This window comes from Coffea arabica, chromosome 2e (assembly GCF_036785885.1).
Source record: "Coffea arabica cultivar ET-39 chromosome 2e, Coffea Arabica ET-39 HiFi, whole genome shotgun sequence".
Classification (NCBI taxonomy): domain Eukaryota; kingdom Viridiplantae; phylum Streptophyta; class Magnoliopsida; order Gentianales; family Rubiaceae; genus Coffea; species Coffea arabica.
The window spans coordinates 10,818,280-10,835,076 of NC_092313.1; the positions used below are offsets into that span (position 1 = coordinate 10,818,280).

Genomic DNA, 16,797 nt, shown 5'->3' on the forward strand with positions numbered 1-16,797 from the left:
CAAATGATTTCCAATTAAGGATTATAAAATTAAATACTATATTACTTTTGATGATTGGTGAGTCATCAACTAACTTATCTTATAATAGAATTGCATTAAATGATGATATAACTCATTGTATTTAAAAACAAAAAAATGTTTAACTTCTGCATGATACATATAAATGATGAGTTTAACACGTACTTGCATCACAAAATAATTTTTTTTTATGTGGAGGAAAGTTGGGTTAGATGATAAGAAGGAAGGGATTATAAGTAGGAGAACCTATACATTTATAAATTAAAAAAAAAGTTCAAAAAATATAATTTGTTTTATGTTTATGAAAGGAAACACGTTCTCTTTACTAAATAGTTCATATGGCAAATTGCCATTGACCCTTAAAATTAAATGCAAAAATGACCTTCTATGCAGTTTTTATGATGTAAGTACAATGTAACATATACCTAAATAGAATAAAGTAATGGGGATTAAATAAATGTAGTTGAAAATTCTAATAGCATTCCCCAAAAAAAAAAAAAAAAAAAAACTACTACTCCTCGTTCTCGTGTGTTCATGAAAATGGATAACTTAAGAAACAAGTAGGAGAAATGCTTTAAAATGCTAAATCCAAAGGTCAATATTGTCAAGCACCAACCAGGTTGGTGTAGAGACCATGGAGCGTCGGCTGGACGGCTTCGGGGCTAATCGTTAATGTTTTGATGTGCTTTTGGTTCCGTCGCTGACATTTCTCTGACTTTAAGGATTAGGCACGTGCAGTACTTCCGGAATTCTGCTTACGTCTCATAGCTGACGTTGGATTTCGCTGGTTTTTATATACAGTAGAATTTAATAATTACTAATATAAATTATTAATGTACACATATTCCATTGCCAACCCACCCCCCCCCCCCCCAAAATATTCCTTTTTTCTAGATTAAGTAAGCATTGAGATTGGGCTTTCGCGTGCCCCCTCCCCCGTTCCAAATTATTTATCACATTTTGGGATATAAATTTTTTAAAAATAGTTTGGATAAGAGTTTATTTGGATGATTTATTTGAGATATTTACTGTAGCAATTTTTTTGATGTGATATATGTGAGATAAAAAGGTGGTTGGGAAGATAAAAAGGTGATTGGGATTTGTGAGGCAAAAATTTTTTTTCCAAATTCTCTTTGTCCAAACAAACTGAGTGATTTGATGATAATGCTAGCGAATTTATTTTTTAAGTTGTCATCGAAAATATAAATTTTAATTTTGAATTTAATATGAAATATAGATAAAAGTGACAATAATATTAAAAGAAGATACCATAATTAATTTTGATTTAATAAGATGACAGGCATTTTAAAACATCTCAAAATAAAAAAAAAATTTTTGACGCTTCTGATGGGACGAATGAAACATGAATGGTTATCTTGTAGCTAATCTTCTACTTTAAGTGTGTTGTCGGCCAATTTGCCAATTAGTTGACTTGATATGGATAGACAAGAAGTTGCTCAATGTTAAAGCCCAAGTAAGACAGCCACGTGAACGTAAGAGTATAATCAATAATGTCCATGGATGAAAAGGAGTGATACACTTTGTCTAAGTTTGCACGTTGTAAACCTTTTGCCCATGGATGTATGCATTTTGTTATTCCCCTAGTTTATATTTTCCCGTTTCTTAGAAAAAGACGTGAAACTATTTTTAGTCCAATGTTTTTGCCCATGGATGACAGTATTGTAAATATGTTTTTGTTTGATAATGAAGTCTTCATATCCTTTCCCCAAAAAAGAAAAAGAAAAACGATACACTTCTAAATAGTAAAAGGGAGACAAGTTATCTTCAAACAGCCAAATGTTGGGTTTAATATTGGAAATTAAAGAGATTAAAATCAATAAGTCTAAATCCATGTTAATTCCTGACTCAAAGAATCAAGCTTTTTGGTAGCAAAATGCCACAACCTTCTTAGAGCTAGATACGCCAACTCCATCATTTGATGTTCCTCCAGAACATGCTAGAACTAAAGGGGAGATGCCAAAAGAAAAAGGGGAAAGGTTTACGGCTAATGCTTTTTATTTTTGCCTTTTCTCCTTCCTCTAATTTTTCTTTATGGCTTTTGATGAGTCTCTTCCTTTTTCAGTTCTTGAAGTATTTTCTTCTTGCAAATAGATAAATGGTTTTCTTCTCGAGAAAATCGTTCAAAACGTCTCCCACATTTTGTAAAATGACTTTTTTCGTCCATCAATTTTAAAAGTGTACTTTTATGTCCCTTACAAATTCACATTGGTCATTATAAATTCAAAAAATTTTGGATTTGTAAGGAACGTAAAATTACATTTTTAAAAGTGAAGAGATGAAAAAAATCATTTTACAAAATGTGAAAAATGTTTTGAACGATTTACCTTTTCTTCTTTTCTGACCCTCCAACAAGTTGCTGAGGCACTTCTAGTTAATGCATGGCAATGGCGTTTTATCTAGAAATCCAAGTTTGCCACCTAGAATTTTACTCAAGGATTTAATTCTACAATTGCATTTTCCACAATGTCAAATAACAAATCGAAGCAAAGGATTTCAAGTTCTTCAGTACTATGCTATACTTGGAGGGGGTGTTCATCATAGAATTGGATAAATAAACGTTTGTTTGGACAAATTTATTGGAAGTCAACCAGAAGAAAACAAGCATGCATTTGCACATTCAAGTGTACAAAAATAGGGAAAGAGAACCCTTTCCCTCAAATGAATTTTATTCTATAGGAGAGCTTATAACAACAAGGGAAGGTTAGGCTAAATTGTAAAGTGCAAGGAATGACCTTGGGTTCAAGACTTCCCAACTTATAAAATAAATAAACAAAGAGCTTAAAACGACACTTTTTGGTGTTAGAGATTTTTTTTAAAAAAAAACCTCGAGACCGAAGCATAACTCTAATTAGAATGCCCTTATGATTTCTTCTATTCAGTTAAGAACCCAAGTTTCTAGAGGCAATATAGCACGTATCAAAATACTAAGATTAATGCACTTAATTCAATGTCGTTGACATTCTCTTCTTTTTTTAATGTTTAAAATCAAATTGTACCGGATGATTTCTAGCAATTCGTTAATAAAATTTAATTTTTTATAAAAAAAAAAAGAGGTGGGAAGTCAAATATTTGTTGGACAAAGATATCATATTAGCATCATCTTGTAGAGACCGTCGGGGAAAAGGACCAATAATGCTCCTGTATAAATAAAAACAAAAATAAAGGAGGGAGAAGAATTGCATGTTTTCTTCTTTATCCCAACACACTGGTTCTCAGCTATATTCACGAATTTAGGAGGAAGGATAGGTCGAGTGAAAGGTCATATTCGAGACCTCCCTTTACGCTAAAATAAAAAAACACTACTATATCCACGAATTAATTGATATGAAAATTCTGCAAAACATAATACTAGTAGGACATCATTAAATCTCGAGTGTTAATCAGGCTAGTGTAAGAGCAGGAAAAAGTTAAGAAAGAGCTTGGATAACACTTAGTATTTATAAAATCAAATTATTTTAAAAGATTTATTCCTGTTATATATTTTTTGTCTCATACTATACAACAAGTGTTACAGTGTTATGTATCTAATAGTACAATTCTAAGACTGCTTCCACATTGTCAAACCCACGTATTCAGCTTGACTGATTGGTTGGTTTATATGAATGATGTTTGTCATGCTCCAAATTAATGGGTTTTTTTTACTGAGGAGATTGTAATCATTTGTTTACTGAGAAAATTACACCTTACAGAAAGCTTTTAATTTTTTTTTCCCAATTTCAACTTCATATATCACTATCAAGTCAAACCACCCACTCGCACCGTCGCACGCTACGCGTGGACCGCTTCAAGGAAAAAAAAAATAGATATATATATATATGTATATATATGAACATGCTTCTATTCAATATTCATTATTATATCTGTAATATATTTCTGTGACCTCCAATGTCTAGTTTGCGTCCTGTCGAGAATAGCAACGGCCATGCTACGTTAATTGCGAATTTACTTCTCTCTCTTTAATGTTGCAGAACAAAACCATGTCAAAGGAACTTGGGCTGCGGTTAGATTGAAAATTTTGACAAAAGATTTGAATTTCTCATAGACTTCATTTGGATTGAAATTTTTGATTAAGGATTTGAAATCCACTCAAATCACTCTCATTGTTTAGATATCTTAAGAGGCATTTGGGTGCATAATTTATTTATTGTATAAATACATTTTAAACACTAGAATAATTGATAATTTATCAATCCAAATACCTTGTAAGTAATCTAAACAAACAGAGAGATCTAAGAGAGTTTCAAATCTTTTGTCAAATCCCTCAATCTAAACGCAACCATAAATTCTTCTAATTTTCCACGTTATCTGGAAAGTATTTAGATTTGTAAATTTTCAATTATTCTAATATTTAAAATATATTTTAAAAATTGATATATTACAAAGCCAAATGCCTATCAAGTAATAAAAACAACTAGAGCTATTTTGAATGGATTTAAAATCTTTCATCAAATTTCTCAATCCAAACTATATTCATCTAAGAGTAGCTTTTGCTGGACCTGATTGTTTTCTATAATCAATTTTTATAATCAAATTTTGCAAATCCTAAAGCAACCAAGAACAAGGCCAATATCTTCACCAACTTTTGCGCGTCTTGTGCCAATTCAAAGAGTGAAAGCAATACAAATTTGGAGACAGGAACACAACCTATTTCCCAAAAAACCAGTAGAGGGAGAAATCAAATATTTCGCTTGACAAAGAAGAGGGATGTGGCACTGAGCAAACAAGTAACTTCAATAGACTAAACGAGAATGAAGCCGTCTGGAAGAGCAGCCTTTCGCATGAGGGTTGAGGGGCTCGTGGGCCTGACAAGCCGCAAGTACATTTCTCCCAAACAAGTTGGTAGGCCGTGCACCTTAGGGCTTTGACATCGCAAACTAGACACTTCCATAGTGAAAAAAAATAATACAATCAAGCAAGCACCAAGAAACCCAAATCCATGTCAAGCCTTTACTCAGGGAATAGATCTTTTTTTTTTTTTTTTTTTTGAGCAACTTTTGCAGAGTAAGATGTACCAATTGTATGACAACGTAATCTCCAAAATATGGTCAGACAAAATGGAAGGTGCCAAAAGAAAAGAAAGGACAACAAAAGATTCACAGCTAATGCCTTTTATTTATCCTTTTCCCGTTCCTCTTATCCCTTTTACTTTGTGGCTTTGGATGAGATCTCATCCTTGCTGCCTTCTTGAATTGTTTCTTCTTGCTAACAGATACTACGTGTTTTTTCTTCTTTTCAGGGCCTTCATCCAACTGAGGTGCTTCTGGCAATGGCCTTTGACTGGGATACTCATCCTCCCTAGAGATCTCCCTTGTGGTCACTGTGACTTTCATATCACCATTATCATACATCATTGTCCCTGTTTCACAAAGAAAAATTATAATTTAAGAGGATGACAGTCAAGTTTAATGCAAAATTTTTCTATTCACGCACCAAAAATTAAAGGATAATGGAATTACAATTAACAAATTTTATCTGTTTTAGATTTCAATAAATTAATTATTATCATGTATATAATTGTGCAATAATCCTGTATCACACGACAAATGCCAGAGTTTAACACTTATAGGTGACTATATACATGCATATCAACATACCAGCAATACAGAGAAGTGCCCTCAAATGAAGTCCTGTATTTATCTTTGCACAAAAGTATCTAAAGAGAACTTCTTTGGATGCTAGTCAGAGAATTCAGAAAAATCTGGCTGCCTCAGTTCCCCATTATTTTGCTGTCGTGGATACACATCCATGGAACCGCAGAAATTATCAAAATTAAAAAAGTGACAATAATAACACTATGATTATGAGAAAGAACCCCTTTTTTTGTAATTTATGATCCGATTGGAGCTTGTCATCAGACACTTTTTTTTGTTTGGTGGGGGGGGGGGTGGGGTTGGTTGGTTGGTTGGTGGGGAGAGAGAGAGAGAGCATCAGCATATTGACTGGTACCAAAGAAGTACAAGGGCAGCAGGACGCAGGGGATTTGTATTGGAAGACGAGCTATTAGCTAATTTGCATATCCTATGGCCTCTAATATTAATAATAAGCATGTTCTAAGATACAAGAATGATGTATGGAGGTTATCAAAAAAAAAAAAAAGAATGATGTATAGAGATACCAGAGACTGATGTGGTTGGCTCCTCTTCTCCATTGTCCTCTCCGTCGTCATCTAATTCCTTAGGTTCAGAACTTGAATCAGGTTGAGCTCCACCATATATGACAAATTCTCTTTCCAGTTTTCTCTGTCAAATAAATCAGAAGGAAAGTCAAAGAACCTCATGTTAAGATTTCACTCAACAAGCCTGCTCGCTAGAGCATCTTTGGTGAATTACAGGCACCAACACACTGTTTCAAGCTTAATTAAGACCACTCAAGTTTTCAAACATTAAGTGACAAATTGTTTTGAGTAGTTTTTTTATGCTATTTTCAACAGTAAACAATAAAATCGGAAGTTCTAATTTGTTTCGATGCAAGGAGCAGATTTTAGTTCCATGAAAGTCTAAATCTTTAATAAAACTGCAAGAGAGATGGATGCCTCCAATCCAATGGCTTTTTCTTTTTTCACTTGTTTTATTAAATATTTTCTCCGAGAAGCCTTCCCACCCAATCCCATTATTTGTGTGATTGAAGGTTTCAAGAAAGTGACCAGAAACATGATATTGAAAAATGAGAACCAAGTACAATGGACCAGATAATATCCCAAACTGTCAACTAAGCAACAACTGAACCTAGTTTACAGATCTCAGCTAAAAAACTCATTTCATGGCCAAAATATACTGATAGGATTTTCTTTACAAAAGGTATTGTTTACATCTCAAAGAGAGTGATAAAAGAATTCCACTCTCCTCAGATCCAAATGTCTTCATTATTACCAAGCAGAATCAGACACCACTTTACATTATTAAAATACTTATTCAATCTACAAAAATGCAAACCAAAGTTACTCCTATACAATCTGAAATATAATTTTCAACAGTCAAGGAAAGAAAGTTGCATCTGGAAAAAACAAGAAAAGATCCACTTGACTAAGAGAAGTCAACTATTCCAATAATATTGGAAAGAAGGTAGTATCTCAGAGATGGTGGACTCAAGGCAGAATTGGAACCATGGAAAGGAACCATTAAGAGCTTATATTACAAAGAAGTGGAGTGGCATCTCAATTTCCAGGAACAGCTTTCAAAAATTTTGGATGATTACCATTTCATGGAGCATGCTTCAGGTGTATATCATGAAGAAGAGATAGACATGTACTGAAACTGCTGTAAAATGGGGGCTAAATGGAGCTTTTCAAGGGTCAGAAGAAGTGGTAAATTGACCATTCCCCTAGGCAACCTAGTAGTTTCAACTCTGACAGCTGCTATTACATCACTGTTGTTCCCCTTTCCTCTTGGCATAATAATATGAATTTACTCCAAATTTCTTAAAAAAAAATGAAAAACAGGGAAAGAGGGGGGCGGGGGTTTATAATTGCAAAATGAAGATAAAAGAGACAAAGAATTTGGTACACCATGATCTCATATCCAAATTAGATAGCTCCTCAAGAAACATATACAAGGAGACATGGTGTGCTAGCCTTGTAAAACCGAGTAATTTCTCTACCTAGAAACTTGGTTTATAACATATAAGCTCCCTCAAATTTTATAATTGCAAAATGAAAAACAGGGAAAGAGGGGGCGGGGGTTTATAATTGCAAAATGAAGATAAAAGAGACAAAGAATTTGGTACACCATGATCTCATATCCAAATTAGATAGCTCCTCAAGAAACATATACAAGGAGACATGGTGTGCTAGCCTTGTAAAACCGAGTAATTTCTCTACCTAGAAACTTGGTTTATAACATATAAGCTCCCTCAAATTTTTTACCCTTCAAAGAATCTCAAGTAATTCACATGCCAAGACACAGACTTAAGGCCTTCAGTTTTGATATTTACATACTTAACCCGACTTTAGAAAACTATAATTAAATCATCTAAACTGCCCTCCATTAGCAAATGACAACTATAAAAACACTCCATTTTTCAGTATATCTAAGGTATTCACAACCAAATACAATCAATACGCAACCTCAAAAATGAAGTCCTAATTCCTAAAGCACCATTCACTGAATTGAAGCAAATAATTGCATTACTTTTAAGCCACTTAAATAGGCCCATGAAAGTACGCAAGTTTAGAATTCAAGTACCACCATACAAATAAAGCATTTTAAAAACTAATCACCTATACCTATTCCAGAAAGAAAAACAAACAAAATAAAAAGAATAACTCGAACAGGATAAAAATTGAACCTTTTTGCGGGCTTCAATCCGCTTTCGGCGCTCAGCTTCCTGTAATTTTTGCTGTGCTTCTCTTCTTCTCTTCTTCTTCCTCTTGTGAAACCCAGTTACAAAATCCCTACAATTGATTTAAAAAAAATCGAAAAGCTCAAAATTTGAAAAAAAAAAAAAAAATGGCGTAGAACTTTAAACTCGAAGCAGTGAAAATTTTGAAAACAGAAGAAGAAAGAGTACTTGAGGTCCTTTTCATTGAAGGAGACTGAAAGGGCTTTGTTCTTGAGGGCTCTTTTCTTGATATGGCGGGCTCCTCTTCGCGCGTCAGCTTGTGAAGGCACCGCTTCGGCTTCTTCCATGGCGGAGCACAACTGGTTGGTACTCGGGCTTTCTTGGAGTAATCAGTAACGAACTTATTGTTGACTAGGGTATACGCTTTTGACGAGTCGTACTTTCTTCTTATGATGTTGTACCTTGGTCTCCCATTTTATAGTTTGGTACTTTGGTTCAATAAACTGGGAAAATTTTGTAGAAAGAGCTAGTGGCTGGGTGACTTTTTTCCTTCTTTTTTTTTGTCTTCCGTTTTGGGCTGGCGATGCTGCCTGAGCTCAAATTTTTTTGTCAGAGGAATATTTATTCAAATATCAACATTATTCTTACTAGTTAACCCATTGTCAGATCCACTTTTTTCAAAAAAAAAAAAAAAAAGATTCATTAACCACTAATTACTCATTTTCTTTTCTTTCTAATTAATTGAATAGCTTGCCTACTTCTTTACCCTCTTTAATTTATTTATCTATTATTTTCATAGCTCATTGATTTGATTTTGAGTTTTTATCATATTTTTTCTTATATTGTAATTCTTTTAGTTTATTTTTTTATTTTCGAAGTTGTATTTAAATTTTTTTTTTTTTGCAAATACAATATGATTTAACTTGAACAACTAACAATCTAAAATGAAAATAATCCAAAAAAACATAGACATACTTTTCCTTCAATATTCATGGGATATAAAATGTAATGCAATTTAAACTAACTTTAATCTAGTTATTAGAAAATATGGACACATGTTGAAGTCAAGATGTATATAATTAGAAAAGTGGAAAGGATAGTGAAGTTTATAATAATATCAACTGCACACTAGTACAATAAACAAACAAAATTCAAAGAAATAAAATATGTTGCATATTTCACAAGATTAGTTCGAATGACATCATAATAACAGTCAGACAATTTTCCCATCATCTTTAATTAAAAAAAAAAAAAGAATAAAAAACATAATATACCCTCCAAAAAATTGCAACAAAATTGCATTGCAAATTTAATCAAAATTTATGGTCACTCCAAAAGGCCAATAAAAATATACTGATGGTGATAGAAAAATAGCAAGAGTGGAGCAGAGAAGAGTATTATGCAAAGATCTTGAACCATATGTTGCAAAAGTTTCAAGAAAATGAAAAGAAATTATAAAATAGGAAAGATGATGAGAGATTAGAATGCAGGATTGGAGAGGAAGTGAGAAAGCAGACAAAACATTGTAATGTTAATGAGAAAGAGGAAAAAAATGAGTAATTGGTGGATAATAGGTCTAACAAAATCAGTGAGAATATATGGAGTTAACTAGTGAGGGTAATGCTGGTATTTGCATAAATCTTGCTCTATCAAGAAGGTATTAGCTCTAGCAGTATCGTTTGCCTACTTTTTGGAGCAAGGTTAGGTAATGAGCAACTTATTTTATAGGAATAACTCTGGTAGTATGGATTAGGTGTTTCTATTTTTATTAGTGTTTTTTTAAATATTACACTGTAAAATTGCATATCAAAAACTTTTACAATAATTATATGTTTAGGGTGTTTTTAAAACTTAAAATTTTATTAGAATAATTAAAAATTTTTAAAAATTTCCCACCACACAGTACCACCTATCACTATCACCGTCCCTTCCGTCCTCTCTCTTCCACTGCCACCAACCCTTTCCCTCCTTCTCCTCTCTCTCCCTCTTTCTCTTTTCCCTTTCTTTTCTCCTTCTCCCTCCCCTACATCCTCATTTCTTCCATGTGATCAGTTTGGCACAGTTGCATGGCTGTTCACATCAGTTGAAAACATTTGTAACACTTCTTTATTGTTAGAAGGGAGGGGAAGGAGGGCAAGAGGAAAGAGGAAGAAGAAGAGAAAAGGAGGAAAAGCGAGAGGGAGAAGAAGAAATGATGGGGAGAAAAATAGAGGAAGAAGGAGGTGAGGGTTTGGGTGGGGGTAGAAAAAAAATTGGGCAATAGGATTTGGTATATTTTTGTTCATCTTTTTTTTAATTTTTGTCAGAACTCCATTTGAATTAACTATTTTTGGGAATATTTTTGAAATATTTTACTATATTAGTATATATGAAAAACTTTTATTGTAAATGTTTTTTGTGATTTTTTTGAAATATATTTTGAGGTACCTTTTAAAATTAAAATATTTTTAGAGTACTTTTTAAAAATTTATAGTACCACTCACAACCACCGCCACCGCTACTCCCTCTCTCCTCCTTCTTCCTCATCCCCTCTTCTCCTTCCCTCTTCATCCGGTCCTCCCCTCTACTCCTCAAACTGGTCGCAGCCAGATCGCGACAAAAAAAATTGCGATCTTCTGGCCATAACTAGAGGCCTTGATTTCGTCTCGATTGGATCGAGGGGAAAGGGGAGGTCTAGGGGATGGGAAGGAAGGGAAAGGGAGAAGGACAAGAGAAGGGGAAAAGAGGAGAAGAAAGAGGGAAAGGGTGGTGGCTGCAACAGCAGGTGGTGATAATAGGTGGAAAATGTTATCAATTTTTTTTTAAAATTTTTTTGTACATATTTATGAGTTGTTTTTGATACATTGTATAGATGAGATATTTTTTGAATTGTTTTTATTTGTGTATTATTGTAACATTGTATTTAAAAAACTAGTTTTTAAAAAATAGGTCAATCTAAATAGGATTGAAGATTGTATAAATTAGATATTTTTTAAGATATTTTTGAAATGTGTTACTATAGCATTACATTTGAAAAACTTGCTAATCCAAACATTATTTTTTTTAAAAAGGCATTTATGATATATTTTATAAATAATAATTTTTTTAAACAAAAGACAACACCTATTCTAACTTACTCTAATGATTTTTTATGTTATGCACAAACTTTTCTATGGTACATTTGCTTACAAGGATGAAATGGTGCATTCTTTGCTAATTAGTTTTTAAAATATGTTCTTTTCATTTAGTTTCTAAACCCTTAAATTTTTGGATTTTTTGTTTAGGGATAGTAAATTAAGTTTTAATTTTCATAAGAACGTGACTCGTAGAAAATCCTATTTCTCAAATATGATCTATTGAACATTATCATTTTTATCGACGTCATATAAATGCATCTAAAACTTATATATGCTTCTAGAAAATTGGTTTGAAACTTACAAAGATACACATGAACGAAGAGTAATGGGGTGCGTCAAGAGGGGACGTCATGAAGGCTAAATTTCCTGTTGTATTTGTTAATTTTCAATTTTTTAAACTGAAAAATTTATCATCCAGTAGTTACACCAAACTGCATATATGACATTGCCATTATGAACCTTTTTTTCAAAAAAAAATTGAAGTATGCATTTTTATACAGTGGTGAGATAGAATCAAACCCTTATCATAATTTTCCAAAAAAAAAAAAGATAAGAAAGATGATATGGTGTATTAAAAAAAATTATCCATAAATCTCCTTTTTCGGTCGGAGATGAAAAGCTTGTTTTGATTTGTGCATGATAGATTAATCTTTGAAACTCAAAAAACCAGTACTAACTTTTAAACTCTTGTATAACAATTAGATAACCTTATCCAACGTCTTAAAATTTGAATCCAAATCCATGTGCTTCTTTGTAACGGTACTAGCAAACATCTCATACGACTTAAATCCCTCACCATTGGACTTAGATTTTGGTCCCAATTATCAAGAGATCTGATTATTTAACGGCTCAAAGTCTATAGATCAAAGCTATCCAGAAGCGTAGGATCATTGCTCGACCAACCAACTAACCTTCGTAAACTCCAAAACTCAAAATATTGTTGAACTTTCATTCTGAAATCTGGTCTAATCTATGGTGGTGGCGACAGGTGGTGATAATAGGTGGAAAATGTTATAAATTTTTTTTAAAATTTTTTGTCTCTATTTGAGAGTTGTTTTTGATGCATTGTATAGATGAGATATTTTTTGGATTATTTTTATTTGTGTATTATTGTAACATTATATTTTAAAAATTAGTTTTTTAAAAAATAGGTCAATCCAAACAGAGTTAAAAATTGTATAAATTAGATTTTTTTAAGATATTTTTGAAATGTGTTACTACAAAATTACATTTGAAAAACTTGCTAATCTAAACTTTATTTTTTTAAAAAGGCATTTATGATATATTTTATAAATAATATTTTTTTAAACAAAAGACTATACCTATTCTAAGTTAGTCTAATGATTTTTATGTTATGCACAAACTTTTCTATGGTACATTTGCTTACAAGGATGAAATGGTGCACTCTTTGCCAATTAGTTTTTAAAATGTGTTCTTTTCATTTAGTTTCTGAACCCTTACATTTTTGGATTTTTTGTTTAGGGATAGTAAATTAAGTTTTAATTTTCATAAGAACGTGACTCGTAGAAAATCCTATTTCTCAAATACGATCTATTGAACATTATCATTTTTATCGACGTCATATGGATGCATCTAAAACTTATATATGCTTCTAGAAAATTGGTTTGAGACTTACAAAGATACACCTGAACGAAGAGTAATGGGGTGCTTGAAGAGGGGGCGTCATGAAGGCTAAATTTTCTATTGTATTTGTTAATTATCAATTTTTTAAACTTAAAAATTTATCATCCAGTAGTTACACCAAACTGCATATATGACATTGCCATTATGAACCTTTTTTCAAAAAAAAATTGAAGGATGCATTTTTATACGGTGGTGAGATAGAATCAAACCCTTATCATAATTTTCCAAAAAAAAAAAGATAAGAAAGATGATATGGTGTATTAAAAAAAATTATCCATAAATCTCCCTTTTCGGTCGGAGATGAAAAGCTTGTTTTGATTTGTGCATGATAGATTAATCTTTAAAACTCAAAAAAGCTGTACTGACTTTTAAACTTTCGTACCAACAATTAGATAACCTTATCCGAGCACGTCTTTAAATTTTAATAAAAATCCATGTGCTTCTTTGTCGCAGCACTAGCAAACATCTCATACGACTTAAATCCCTCACCGTTGGATTCAGATTTTGGTCCCACTTATCAAGAGATCTGATTATTTAACGGCTCTAAGGCTATAGATCAAAGCTACCCAGAAGCATAGGATCATTGCTCGACCAAGCAACTAACTTTCGTAAACTCCGAAACTCAAAATATCGTTGAACTTTCGTTCTGAAATCCAGTCTAATCTGCGGCAGGTGGTGATAAAGGTAGAAAGTGTTATCAAATTTATTTTTTTGTCTATACTTGTGAGTTGTTTTTGATACATTTTATAGATGAGATATTTTTTGAATTATTTTTATTTGTGTATTGTTGTAACATTATATTTTAAAAATTAGTTTTTTAAAAAATAGATCAATCCAAACAAAGTCGAAGATTGTATAAATTAGATATTTTTGAAATGTGTTACTATAGCATTACATTTGAAAAACTTGCTAATCCAAACTTTATTTTTTTAAAAAGGCATTTATGATATATTTTATAAATAATATTTTTTAAACAAAAGACAATACCTATTCTAAGTTAGCCTAATAATTTTTTATGTTATGCACAATCTTTTCTATGGTACATTTGCTTACAAGGATGAAATGGTGCACTCTTTGCCAATTAGTTTTTAAAATGTGTTCTTTTCATTTAGTTTCTGAACCCTTACATTTTTGGATTTTTTGTTTAGGGATAGTAAATTAAGTTTTAATTTTCATAAGAACGTGACTCGTAGAAAATCCTATTTCTCAAATACGATCTATTGAACATTATCATTTTTATCGACGTCATATGGATGCATCTAAAACTTATATATGCTTCTAGAAAATTGGTTTGAGACTTACAAAGATACACCTGAACGAAGAGTAATGGGGTGCTTGAAGAGGGGGCGTCATGAAGGCTAAATTTTCTATTGTATTTGTTAATTATCAATTTTTTAAACTTAAAAATTTATCATCCAGTAGTTACACCAAACTGCATATATGACATTGCCATTATGAACCTTTTTTCAAAAAAAAATTGAAGGATGCATTTTTATACGGTGGTGAGATAGAATCAAACCCTTATCATAATTTTCCAAAAAAAAAAAGATAAGAAAGATGATATGGTGTATTAAAAAAAATTATCCATAAATCTCCCTTTTCGGTCGGAGATGAAAAGCTTGTTTTGATTTGTGCATGATAGATTAATCTTTAAAACTCAAAAAAGCTGTACTGACTTTTAAACTTTCGTACCAACAATTAGATAACCTTATCCGAGCACGTCTTTAAATTTTAATAAAAATCCATGTGCTTCTTTGTCGCAGCACTAGCAAACATCTCATACGACTTAAATCCCTCACCGTTGGATTCAGATTTTGGTCCCACTTATCAAGAGATCTGATTATTTAACGGCTCTAAGGCTATAGATCAAAGCTACCCAGAAGCATAGGATCATTGCTCGACCAAGCAACTAACTTTCGTAAACTCCGAAACTCAAAATATCATTGAACTTTCGTTCTGAAATCCAGTCTAATCTGCGGCAGGTGGTGATAAAGGTAGAAAGTGTTATCAAATTTATTTTTTTGTCTATACTTGTGAGTTGTTTTTGATACATTTTATAGATGAGATATTTTTTGAATTATTTTTATTTGTGTATTGTTGTAATATATATTTAAAAAATTAGTTTTTTTAAAAATAGATCAATCCAAACAAAGTCGAAGATTGTATAAATTAGATATTTTTGAAATGTGTTACTATAGCATTACATTTGAAAAACTTGCTAATCCAAACTTTATTTTTTTAAAAAGGCATTTATGATATATTTTATAAATAATATTTTTTTAAACAAAAGACAATACCTATTCTAAGTTAGTCTAATAATTTTTTATGTTATGCACAATCTTTTCTATGGTACATTTGCTTACAAGGATGAAATGGTGCACTCTTTGCTAATTAGTTTTTAAAATGTGTTCTTTTCAATTTAGTTTCTAAACCCTTCAATTTTTGGATTTTTTGTTTAGGGATAGTAAATTAAGTTTTAATTTTCATAAGAACGTGACTCGTAGAAAATCTTATCTCTCAAATATGATCTATTGAACATTATCATTTTTATTGACGTCGTATAGATGTATCTAAAACTTATATATGCTTCTAGAAAATTGGTTTGAGACTTACAAAGACACACATGAACGAAGAGTAATGGGGTGCTTGAAGAGGGGACACCATGAAAGCTAAATTTGCTGTTGTATTTGTTATTTTTCAAATTTTTAAACTTAAAAATTTATCATCCAGTAGTTACACCAAACTGCATATATGACATTGCCATTATGAACCTTTTTTCAAAAAAAAATTGAAGGATGCATTTTTATACGGTGGTGAGATAGAATCAAACCCTTATCATAATTTTCCAAAAAAAAAAAGATAAGAAAGATGATATGGTGTATTAAAAAAAATTATCCATAAATCTCCCTTTTCGGTCGGAGATGAAAAGCTTGTTTTGATTTGTGCATGATAGATTAATCTTTAAAACTCAAAAAAGCTGTACTGACTTTTAAACTTTCGTACCAACAATTAGATAACCTTATCCGAGCACGTCTTTAAATTTTAATAAAAATCCATGTGCTTCTTTGTCGCAGCACTAGCAAACATCTCATACGACTTAAATCCCTCACCGTTGGATTCAGATTTTGGTCCTACTTATCAAGAGATCTAATTATTTAACGGCTCTAAGGCTATAGATCAAAGCTATCTAGAAGCATAGGATAATTGCTCGACCAACCAACTAACTTTCGTAAACTCCGAAACTCAAAATATCGTTGAACTTTCGTTCCGAAATCCGGTCTAATCTGCGGCAGTGGTGGCTGTGGCGACAGGTGGTGATAATTGGTGAAAAATGTTATGAAATTTATTTTTTAAAATTTTTTGTCTATATTTGTGAGTTGTTTTTGATACATTGTATAGATGAGATATTTTTTAAATTATTTTTATTTATGTATTATTGTAACATTGTATTTAAAAAATGATTTTTAAAAAATAGGTCAATCCAAACAGAGTCGAAGATTGTATAAATTAGATATTTTAAAGGTATTTTCGAAATGTGTTACTATAGCATTACATTTGAAAAACTAGCTAATCCAAACATTCTTTTTTTTAAAAAGGCATTTATGATATATTGTATAAATAATATTTTTTTAAACAAAAAACAATACCCATTCTAACTTAGTCTCATGATTTTTTATGTTATGTACAAACTTTTCTATGGTACATTTGCTTACAAGGATGA

General features: G+C 31.7%; 1 protein-coding gene across 1 annotated transcript; it reads right to left on the reverse strand.

The window, feature by feature from the left end:
* Positions 1-4,963: 4,963 nt before the first annotated feature.
* On the reverse strand, positions 4,964-8,804 carry LOC113730906 (uncharacterized). The gene is made up of 4 exons (XM_027255890.2): positions 8,545-8,804; positions 8,323-8,428; positions 6,155-6,278; positions 4,964-5,395 (listed from the first exon to the last, which is right to left on the reverse strand). The coding sequence occupies exons 1-4, from the start codon at positions 8,661-8,663 to the stop codon at positions 5,139-5,141; spliced, it is 606 nt and encodes a 201-aa protein (XP_027111691.1). The 5' UTR covers positions 8,664-8,804; the 3' UTR covers positions 4,964-5,138.
* Positions 8,805-16,797: the final 7,993 nt, after the last annotated feature.

Bases quoted from the DNA above. Each gene is read 5' to 3' on its own strand.
- LOC113730906 (XM_027255890.2), bottom strand. From the start codon at position 8,663: ATGGAAGAAGCCGAAGCGGTGCCTTCACAAGCTGACGCGCGAAGAGGA. The intron at 8,429-8,544 runs GTACTCTTTCTT...AATCAATTGTAG, and splicing joins TTCAATGAAAAGGACCTCAA to GGATTTTGTAACTGGGTTTC. The intron at 6,279-8,322 runs GTTCAATTTTTA...TTTATTTGACAG, and splicing joins GGATTGAAGCCCGCAAAAAG to AGAAAACTGGAAAGAGAATT.